This window comes from Marmota marmota, unplaced genomic scaffold (assembly GCF_001458135.2).
Source record: "Marmota marmota marmota unplaced genomic scaffold, marMar, whole genome shotgun sequence".
Classification (NCBI taxonomy): Eukaryota; Metazoa; Chordata; class Mammalia; order Rodentia; family Sciuridae; genus Marmota; species Marmota marmota.
Genome location: NW_026000037.1, coordinates 41,193,700 through 41,205,380, shown reverse-complemented (window position 1 = coordinate 41,205,380; position 11,681 = coordinate 41,193,700). Strand labels below are relative to the sequence as shown.

At 36.3% G+C, this 11,681-nt stretch overlaps 1 protein-coding gene across 9 annotated transcripts in view; it reads left to right on the top strand.

Annotated features, from left to right (window-relative positions):
• The first annotated feature begins 163 nt into the window (after positions 1–163).
• The window catches only part of Prpf40a (pre-mRNA processing factor 40 homolog A), a 57,778-nt gene continuing 46,260 nt past the window's right edge, over positions 164–11,681 (top strand). For 4 of the 9 annotated variants that reach the window (XM_048812277.1, XM_048812276.1, XM_015479188.2 and 1 more), the window contains exons 1-2: positions 164–454; positions 1,619–1,750. In XM_048812277.1, the coding sequence (XP_048668234.1) occupies positions 179–454; positions 1,619–1,750 (408 nt within the window). In that variant the 5' untranslated portion in view covers positions 164–178. Of the gene's footprint in view, positions 581–1,617; positions 1,751–3,105; positions 3,186–11,681 lie in introns of those variants that run through there. The other 5 variants (XM_048812275.1, XM_015479186.2, XM_015479185.2 and 2 more) reach the window with 2 other exon arrangements.

Genomic DNA, 11,681 nt, shown 5'->3' with positions numbered 1-11,681 from the left:
GGGGGGGGGGGGGGTGAAAGGTGGCAAGCCCCCACTGCCCCACCCCCTACGGGGTGAGGCGGTCTAAGCCCGGGAAGCTGGGACGCGGTTGTCTTCCCTTTCCCGGGGGAAGTTGGTGGAGTTTTCCCGGCAGAGGACTCGGCGCAGAAACTTCCTCCGTCCCCTTCCCCCCCCCTCCATGCAGGCGACGCCGAGTGAGGCTGAGGCTGGGGGCGAATCACCGCAGAGCTGCGTGTCGGCAGCGCGCTCTGATTGGACAGTGGGGAAGCCTGTCAGCTTATTGGCCCCACTGATCCCGCCCCGCAGCTCAGGGCAGCCTTTAACCTTTGGCCCCAGCGGGCGCCAGCCACTCAGATCGCTTCTTGTTGGTATGTGTAGCGGCAGTGGCCGCCGGCGGAGCAGTCTGAGTCCGACGATGAGGCCGGGGACGGGAGCTGAGCGTGGAGGCCTCATGGTGAGTGAAATGGAGAGCCATCCTCCCTCGCGGGGTCCCGGGGACGGGGAGCGGAGATTGTCCGGCTCAAGCCTGTGCTCCAGCTCTTGGGTCTCTGCTGACGGCTTCCTGAGGAGACGGCCTTCGGTAAGGGATCGGTGGGGCAGGGGGAAGCGGCACAATGAAAAACGGAGTCAGAGACAGGAAGCTTTCTCCAAAAGGAGAAGAAGATAAGAGTGGACGAAGGAAGCGCTCGAGATGGTGGGATATGTCTCGAGGGAGAGAAACGGAGAGCGGGGATGCACAAAAGAAGGATGTAGGACCCTGGAAGTTCCCAGTCGGCTTGGCCTAGACAGATGCGTGCTGCGTCTTGGAGCTATAGGCCCGTTTTAGTAAGGAAATTTGATTCTCTAAGACTTTAAAAGAAGCTAGCAACATTTGTTTTCTCTAGTAGTGGTGGTGATATGCAGGGGGTACTGCTTGATTAATTGGCAGGGGATAATTACCTGGAACAATGGACACGTCTGTAACGAAAGTTGTCTTTTAAAAGTGCATTAAAGTGGGTGAATTATTGTTTGCACTTAGTGTCTGAGTGACAGAATATTAAGTCTTTGAAACTGTGTTTTGGCAAATGGAATTTTACCGGTCTTAAAAGTTAGGTTAGTAACTGTTAGTAGACAGGTGTCTCTGGGGACCCACACTTTTGTGTTTTATAAGACCAGCCCTCCTTTAAATGAATTTGGTAAATTAAGCATTTTAAAGTCAGTAGTGCTTAAAAAAGTGTCAGCTGTCTTTTATGTCTGTTTGAAATAGGACAAAGTTCAGGTTTTCACCAACAGTTTTTAAGTTGGCTTTATACATTTACGTACATATACATACGAATATACATATATGTATGTGTGTATATATATATATATGTTTAATCTTCCAAGCTGAGCAAATCAGTAGCTGATTAAATTAGAGCAAAACAACTGATCTAGCTGTCCAATAATTATTTAATTTGCAAGCTTCTCAAATACTAGTGTGGTGCTTTTTTTTTTTTAATAGGAAAGTATAAACTAATACAATAATTTGGGCACAAATTAGCCTAATATTATGTACTGAAGGTAAGTGATTTGTTGAAGTGAGATTTTTTTGAGAATCATTTAATGTGAATTGCCAAGTTTTAAATTTTCTCTTTTTCAGATGGGGCACCCTGGCATGCATTATGCACCAATGGGAATGCATCCTATGGGTCAGAGAGCCAATATGCCTCCTGTACCTCATGGAATGATGCCACAAATGATGCCCCCTATGGGAGGGCCACCAATGGGACAAGTAAGAATGTTATGTTTTTATTTTGTTTGGTTTTGTCTATATTTTTGCCTCAGGTATTGTTGTGTTAAAATCTCAAACTCTAGGTCAATACTGTGCTTGTAGCTATTTAAGGATTAGTTGATGCCCAAATAATGTTTTTAAATAAGACTAATGTTGAATCATGACTGTAACTAAATTTTGAATGTAATGAAAGTCTTCTGTATAAAACCTTTTACTTTTACTACTTCAATAAAATTAAAGAGTTTTTTTTTTTTAATTTAAAAGTCACAGCACATATCTAGTTTTTTAACTTAATGACTATAAAGCATGTCAATTGAAGTTAATGTTCTAAGAGTAAATATTATCTGATATATGTCAGCATAATTAACTTTGTTGGGCCATGTAAATGCATAGAATCAGAAAATATTGCTTATACTTTAGGCTTAAAATAAATTTTATTCTAGAAATATCTTCCTCTTTGTGTATAGGGGTGGGGGTAGGGAGATTTAACGCTCTATTTATTCTGATTCTTCATAGGACAATGTCAAATCAATAGTTGATTTTCTAGTAACACTACTGTATTTTTTAAAAAAAAAATGTTTATTGCTTCTGCACTCCTACTTAGTGAGCTGCCCCTTCCATCTCTAGCATAAACTGTAAATGGACATTTTGAGGGAGTTGATATGAATCAAAAGGTTATCATGCTGACTCGGATACTTTGGTAGAACTGAATTTCTAGAGAAATCCAAGAAAGGCAACAGGTTCACTTACCATAGAATAATTGTGTGCCCTATGCTAGGTTCTATAATACAGAGACACTTAGGTGGCTGGGTTATTTCTATTTGAGTATCTTGATAAGTAATGAAAATTTTAGGCTAGCAAAAATTTCAGAAATTATGTATGATCTTGTGCTAATGAGTACTCTTTGCTTTGATTATTGTTTAAGCCTTGATGGATAAAGTTTTTGGTGAAACTTCAGTGGAAAAAGGAGCTTGCTGTAACTCTTTTTACTTAACCTTATGAGTAGAAGGGCTGAATGTCAAGTGGTTTTCTTCTTTTATATTTGGAATATAGCCCTTAATTTTGTATAAAAATCTTTACTCAGAAGTATCAGACCTAAAAGATTCTGCCTGCAGGAGGAGTTCTTTATATAAAAGACTCTTTTATTCTGTTATTCCAGAATAACACAAATTTTAAAACTGCCTAGGAGATGCAGAGACAACTCTTGGTTCCTCTTCTGTTTCTTTCCATCTCTAAGCAGCAAGGAGCTGCTCTTGTTTTCTTTATAGAGCTGCTCTAACTAGATAATGAGCTTTTAAAAAATATTTATTCTTTAAATGCTCTGGTTCTTATTTAAAATTAGTTTCTTTCCACAGAAAGATAAAATAAAACAATTTGCTACTGCCAGATGCTTCTCTCTTTTCTGGGGCCTTCTGTTTCCATTGGGCCAGTCAAGGTAAGTTTTGCAAGGGATTGACCTGCTTACCCTTGCTGTCATGGTGCTGTTGCACTATCAAAGCCAAGATACCAGCTAGTCATTTTTAATAAAATGCAGATTTTATTTTTTAAAGTAGTTTCATGTATCTCATTGACATAAGCTGGTCACAATTTATTTTATGGCCCTTTCTTTTTAGCTGCATTAGTGACCATCTTTCTAGTAAGTTAACTTGCTACTCAGTGTACATCAGTTCAGAGACTGAATTTTGCCTTGTGGTTTTCTTCTGCATTTTTTTCTAGGCCAGTGTATGCCATGTGCCTTTAAGTATACCTGATTATTTAGAGGCTTAGAATTCTTTCTCCCTGTGTTGGCTCATGTTAGGATAATGAATGAATGTTTTAGGAGTCTAGTTCTGAGGTTCCCAAGAGTTTCCCTTGTTGTCTCAAATTTAGATCATCCCCTTTTGACCTAATGTCTAACAAGTTTGGGTCCCAATTATTGATTGGTAAAGCTAATTCTTATTTTAGCTTTATTAGCACATGTGATAATTCTGGGAAGCATGGATAATTTCAATCCTCAATAATTGAAGAATCTTATTTAAAGCTCTGGTGAACATGCCCTTAAAAATGAAAGTTAATAATAACAAAATTTATTCTTGCTGCATCATTTTATCTCTCTACACATTCTAAGAAATATTAATGAAAAAGTAAGTAGTGAGAAGATAACTGAAAAGAAGCAGGGTGCCCCTGTCAGTCACAGCAGTGATGGTAGGGTTCTGCCATCCAATCTTAAAGTTAATTTACACATTACATAAAAGACTTGGGACTCTTGGTTATGGAACCTTGATGTGCAGTTTGCAGTTGGTCTTCCATAACCTCCAGATTCCACATCTGTGGATTCAGCCTACTTTGGGTTGAAAACATTAAAAGCATAAATTGTATCTATACAAAACGTGTACAGGCTTTTTTTTTTTTGTCACTATTTCCCTAAACAAAATAACATAACAACTATATAGGTGTAACACATATGTCTTATTAGTTATTAGAATAATCTAGAGGTGATTTCAAGTATACTGGAAGATGTGCATAGGTTATATGCAAGTACGGTGCCATTTTTTGTATAAGGGACTTGAGCATCTGTAGATTTTGGTGTCTGGAGTGTCCTCGAACCAGTCCCTTTTAAATACTGAGGAACAACTGTATTGACCACATCTTTCATTAAGATCTCTTGCTGGGACCAGCTGAAGATTTAAAAGTCTTTCTTGCCAAATGATTATGGTCTTTGGAATGTTACTGAATGACATGAAATTTTAAGGTGCGTTTGTAAAATAACAGAGAGGATAGAGTAATGATCTAAGAAGTCAATTAACAACTTTTGAAATGCAACAAGTTAATTTAAAGAAGTTATATGTTGCTGCTGCCTATAATCCCAGGTACTTGGGAGGCTGAGGCAGGAGGATTATAAATTCAAAGCCAGCCTCAGCAATTTAGCAGGGCCCTAGCAACTTTCCAAGATTCTATTTCAAAATTTAAAAAAGAAAAAAAACAGAAATTAAAGGGCTGGGCATGTGATTCAGTGGTTAAGTGCCCCTGGGTTCAATCCCTGGTACCAAAAAAAAAAAAAAAGTAGTAGTATTGATGGCATTATTTATTTATTTATTTAAATTCATGATGTGACCTAAATGCCATTTTTATAATGTAGGCTGAATCTGTTATGGTAGTAAATATTGGAAACTATCAGCTGAAACTTCATGTTTCTTTCACATTTATAGATTAAATTCATCTCTTTGTCACTGTACATAGATTTGCTTCTACTTTTTACAAAATTATAGGATATTATAGCTGGAAGGGACCTTACAAGTTGTATGGACTTTAATTGACTTTGGAAGGATTGTTTTCTTAAGAAGCCATATTAATAAAGAAAAAAAATGGTTTTTCTCTGATGGCAGTTCTCAAAAATTTCTGCTAGGGCATAATAGCACTTGCCTATGATCCCAGCGGCTTAGGAAGCTAAGGCAGGAGGCCCCAACAATGATGAGAGAGATGCTAAGCAACTCAGTGAGACCCTGTCCATAAATAAAATACAAAAAAAGGGCTGAGGTTGTGACTTAGTGCTTAAGTACCCCTGAGAGCAATCCCTGGTACCAAAAAAAAAAAAAAAAAATTTCACTTGGAATTTCCATAAAAATATGATTATATGCAAGATTGTCTCCTTTCTACATGTCTATAGTGTTAAAAAGTTTTGCAATTTTGCCTTTAAAGTATTTTCATCTTATTGTTTTTTTTTTTTTTTTTTTGCCTTTTCTACACAAAGAACATGGAAATCCTGCCATGTTTATCACAGATAATTTTGCTTAAGAGTCCTGCTACATGGCTCTTTTTCCCCTTCTTTTTGGGGTCTTAATTTACCTGTTTCTGTGAGAAGAGTAGAATATATGATCCCTTTCAGATCTAGCAGCTGCTTGGTCTTTGATAAGTAAACTGATAAATGAAGATTTACCTTTTACAAATGTGTTTGATTTTTTAAAAATTTTAATATTTAGTAAGACCGACTCTAACAGATCTTATTTATGTTCCTGCTGCTTTTGTTGTCAGACTTCCATGCCTATAATACTCAACAGTTTTTGAGTTGGTTTTCTTGCTTTAAGGCTGCCTACCCCCCCCTCCAAATTCTAGATTTCAGTGTGTTATATCTTTGCTCAAGAATCTTCAGTGTTTATCTGTGCCTATGGCATAGTATCTAAATTCTACAATTTAACTTTCATGGATTTCATGTAGTATGCATCAGAGCACAATTCAAAGATTCATGCATGTCTACATACTCCTGAATTTAAACCCAGAGTGATCTTTTCATGGTATCCTAAGTGATTATATGACTTATAGCTTATGCTGTTGTTCTTGCTCCCAGGTTTACTATCATCATGAACTTTCCTTGCCTTCTCTCAGTTCTACTAGTTCTACCTTCTTCAGGAGGTCCTCAGAATTTGGCAAAAGAAAATCCTGTGTAATCTGCTCATGATTCTTAGTGTTCACTTATGTTGTCACTTAGTTATTGACTTGTTGTGTGGTCTCTTATTTGCTATTTTCCCAAAAAGTAACAGATTGTACTTTTTAAGAATCCAGTAGGTGCTGAGCAAAGTTCTTAGCACATCATGGGTGCTCAGTAAAATACTTGTTGAATGAATGAAACAAATACAGATACTCACTCCTACAATATAAACCAGGAAGTTAGTCACTGTTACATGTGTCTGTTTCTAGTGGTTACTTGTGACTTTACATTGTTACCACTTATTCTTGTTTTTAGTGTCTGCCTCTTTACTGATGCTTTTTCCTTTAACAAATGACAGAAGACAAAATGAAATCAATCAGTTATTTTACTTGGTGAATAAATCTAAAATACTTGTTTTCCCTTAAATGTAGGCAATATATTCTAGTTGTATGATAATGTTGATGATCATTAAGGTTTAACAAGAGATTTTGGTTTTCCCATGTATTTTTCCATAAAGTAGAGAAAAATGATTTGGTACATAGGCCTTCTTCCAGAGAAATCCAGCATATTGGTGTATTGGATTTATCTCACTGATTAGACACATTTACTTATTTTGTATTTTAAATTGTCCTTACTTTTTGGTAGGTATAGAACCCATGCCTTTGAAATAGACACTAGCCAGTGGGGGAGGAGTACCACTTTTTTTTTTTTTTCTTGCTCATAATTCCTGAATTTAGGTAATTTCTCTGTGTATTTACATTACTTAGACAAGTACTTTTCTTAAAAATGCATTAACTCAGATCAATTTGTATAACTTAGGCTGTGTGTGTGTGATTAGATTTTGATAGGTTTTTACTAGTAAGATTATAAATGTTTATTACTATTAGCCTATTTAGATATAAACTCATTTATTCAAAAACTTAGAGTAATATTTCTAAATGTGAGAAATATTTGGAGAAATATAAGCAGATCACATCATTCTGGAAAAAAGGACTATATCCACTCTCTTTGAGATTCACAGTCACTTACCAAGAAGCTGTGAAAGTCTTGTAGAGTATTTATTTATTTATTTATTTATTTATTTATTTATTTATTTATTTGGTAAAGGGTGGTACTGGGGGTTGAACCCAGAAGTACTTTACCACTGAACTGCATCCCCTGCTCTTTTATTTTTATTTTGAGATAGGGTCTGTAAGTTGCTTAGGCTGACCTCAAACTTCCCATCCTCCTAATTCAGCCTCCCAAGTGGCTGATATTTTAAGCTTGTGCCACTGTGCCTGGTTTGCAGAATAAAACTTGTACTCAGTATTTGTCTTATTTGTCTATTTCTTCCTATCCTCCTCCCTTAGTCTCTCTGCATACCTCTACCCATTTTGTTGCTTTTGCTTTGACTAGCACATTGCAGAGAATTAGCATTTTATGGAAAATGCTGAATTAGGGCCGTTTATCCATTTAGTTTGCTATTCAGGAGAAAAAGGCAGCATTGAAATAAGTTAGTATTAACACACCCAAAATGAAGCAACTTGTAAGGGGCAGTGAATGTAACTTTTAAATAGTAGGATCAAAATGGAAAGGTAACAAATATTAACAGGCTAACCTGTTGATGTTTAATTAGGTATGTTAGAAATGCTGGTGGTGTGGTTTCCAATAATGAAGAACTACTACCAGTAGGTATTAAAGATGTGGTACATGTGTATATCTAGTATGTGATAGGATTTTTGGAGGGCTGGGGGAGTCCACCCCTTGTTTGTTTTTACCTAGAAAAATAGGTCTAAATTACAAGTAGGATGAGTGGATTGCTTTTCCACGTAGAAATTGTCCTTAGTCTTTCATTATTTTCTTTTTCCATACCTTCATATTTTAGTCAATAGGCATTTAAGTCTCTTCTTGTTTTTTGTCTTGATGGTTCTTGGGGTGACCTATAACTGAGGTAGATTTCTAGATTTCTAGCCCATCTATTTTGTTTTGAGACAGGGTCCCAGTAAGTTCTTCAGATTCAACTTGAGATCTCGCTGCCTCAGCCTCCTGAGTAGCTTGGGTTACAGGTGTGCACAATCATGCTTGGCTATTTCAAATATCTTGGATGTAATGCTAGTGTGAAAATCATGTATTTCCTGCTCTAAAAGAACTTAGTCCTTTCTATGTGTTTTCATCTTCCTATTGTTTCCTACTTCCTACTGTCAGATATTTCTGGACATATGGATGACTCTTATATTTGCCTCTTTTCTTTGTGCAGTTTAAGTAACCATACATTATCTTTCACTTGTTTTAATCAACAGTTTGTTGTCATTAGCAGTTACTTAAGATGTGATATTTTACATTGGTGGGCTTGAAAGGAAATCTTTTTAAATATACTCAGTGTAAAAATCTTATCTTTTCTAAAAGTGAGTGATGCTATTAGCCTTACCCGTTAAAGGCTAAATATGCCAACAATTGAGGATCAATCTGAGTTGAAATATAGTTAGGCTCTGGTTTTTCTTTCAGTCAAAATTCTTCCTTGGGGGGAAAGAGGGGCCTTAGGGATTGAATTACATCCTGGCCCTTTTTGTGTTTATTTTGAGTCAGGAGACAAGAGTTTCACTAAGTTGTCAAGGGCCTACCTAAGTTGTTATGGCCTTGAACTTGTAATCTTCTTGTCTCAGCCTCCTGAGTTGCTGGATTATAGGTAGGCACTACTGCGCCCATATTAAACAAAATTCTTACCATGTTTATCTTAGTCTTGGACTTAAAAAAGAAATGAAATTCTCATGATAGTATGAATATAATTGTACATTTTAGGTCCTGATCTTGAATATCCATAAAGACTTTTTAAATTATCATTTAGTTAATGAATGAGCACTCAGTTCCTGCATTAAAACACAGGTTTTGTGTAGTGTCTTTGGCCATGTGGTATCAAGAAAGTTGTTATTTCTCTGAAATGTAAGTTTTTCAGTAATTTCCAGGTTATTGTATACTATGACATGTGCTACATAATGATGTTTCTGTCAATGAGGAACTGCATATATGACAGGTCCTGTAATACTGTAATAGAGCTGAGAAAATCCTATGGCCTAGTATTTTTATACTACCTTTTCTATGTTTATATTTTTAGATATTCAAGAACTTAACATTATGTTACAGTTACCTCTGATATTCAGTTTAGTAACAGGTACAGGTTTATAGTCTAGGAGGAGCTATACCACATAGCCACCTTCACATGTCTGTATACCATCTAGGTTTGTTTTGGTAAAGTATTGTGCTAACTAACAATTTTTTGGTCAATAGCTGACGACATGTATAATGGTAGTCCCAAAAGATTATAATGGAGCTGATAAATTCCAGTGGTTTAGTGAATAGTATCGATGTCCTACTGTAACACAAGGCAGTACTCATATTTGTGACGAGGCTAGTGTAAATAAACCTACCGGACTGTCAGTCATATAAAAGAAATAGCGCATGCAATTACATGAATTACATAATGCTTTGTTTATATTGATACGAAAGGATTGTGTTACTGGTTTACGTATTTACTATGGTATACTTTCATTATTATTGTAAAATGGTATGTCATTGTTATATCAGCAGTAACCTCATCTATCTGTTGTTTACCAAGTCTCTTGATATATCAAAAGGTCACATCCAGTGATTGATCTAAATATACATCTAGGTTTTTGTAACTTCACTCTGTGGTATTTGTACAGTGAAATCACATGGTACATTTATTAGATCATGCTTCCATCATTACAGGACACCCAACTACTTAATGTAACAAAATTATTTATTTATACTGAAATAAAATATAAAGATTTATAAATTCAGCTTGAAGAATTTAGGGAAGGGAATAATAATGGTTTCATGTCTTTGTTATAGTAGTTGAGTCCCAAAGATGACATTTTAGTGTTTTAAAGTTTTCAATTCTTTATGCCTTAATTCAGGCAGCACAATTTTTTTGTGTGTTACTAGTTATAAGTTAAGAACTTTGTTTTTAAGTAAAGTTTTTTGGCTCGTTTTCATTGAGCTCTTAAGTTTTTGTGTAACAGTCTATGTGAAAAAAAATTCAGTTCTGTCCCAATGTTTATATAAACTTTGTGAAATTCACATACCTTGTTGAATTTGATCCTCTTAATCCTTCTGACAAAAAAGGTTAGCTCGATGGATATCCAGTTTATAGATGGTGATAGTAAGATTCGGAGAGTTAAGTGAATTGTACAGAGCCAGCACTAAATATGATATTTAATCTGGGACTGACATGTATTGTTTTCTGTTGAAGATGATGGGTTTATAATATTTACCAGATGTCTTCAAAGAAAATGGAATATCTAAGCAATAAATAAGAAATAAATGAGGGAAGGGTCAACACAGAAGATGCTTTCATTATATGAGCTGAAGAAGAGTAGTGGTAATAATAGACAGTTGGCCTCCTTGTCTTCAGGTTCTGCATCCATAGATTCAAGCAATCATCTATCAAAAATACTCAGGAAAAACTCTAGATCTGTTGTGAACATGTGTGGACTTTTTTCCTTGTCATTATTCCCTAAACAGTACATTAAAAATTTACATAGCACTTACATTGTATTAGGTAGTATAAAGTAGTCTAGGCACGACTTACAGTACACGTGATGTTATGCCTAGATTGTATGCGAGTACTATGCCATTTTATATAGGAGACTTAAGCATTTGGGTATTTTGGTATCCACTAGAGGTCTTAGAGTCAATCCACCGTGGATACTAAAAAAGAACTCTACCCATCAAATAATTCATCCAGCACTAAGTACATAGGTGTACTAAGCACGTAGGTGTCATTTTTGCTTTTCTTGAGAAAATGGATGTTTAGAGAGGTTAGGGTCAAATTATCCGGGAATCACATGGCTGGAATAGGAATTCTGACAATCTGACTTAAGCATATAATTAAGGATGTGTTAGGCTGCTTCTCTCTACAGTAGTTCAAGATTATCTATTTCAAGATTATCTAATTAATTGAGTTCACTTTCTTAGAGCCTAGATGGGTAATGTACATAGTTCTTCCTTATTTGAGGGAAGTATGTTCCAAGATTCCGAGGGAACCTGAAACCATTCCTGAAGTGATAGGTCATACCAAACCCAGTGTATCCTGGGATTTGTCCTAAATGCCTTGCTATGTTGCCACATAGTACCAGAGTTAATCTGTCCTTCCATGTCATGCCCTGGTACCTCCTTTGTGTCACACTGGGTTGTTATTAGGCAAAACAAAGTTATCTGAACACAAATACAAGCACTCTAATATTTATAGTTGATCTGATATTTCATTCAGCTAAGGGGAGGGAGTTTGGGGGTATGCTGGTATCATGTACAGTTAGTATATGCTGAAAAAGTAATGATTCATCCCTGGCAAGTTGGAGTACTGCTGAAGATTTCAGTACACTACTCAGAAGGTCACACAACTGAAAAACTGAATTATTTCTGGAATCCTTCATTTAGTATTTTCAGACTCTGATTGACCTTGGATAATTGACACTTGGAAGGGAAACCCACAGAGAACAGATTGGGGATGGCCTGCTGTATTTCAGC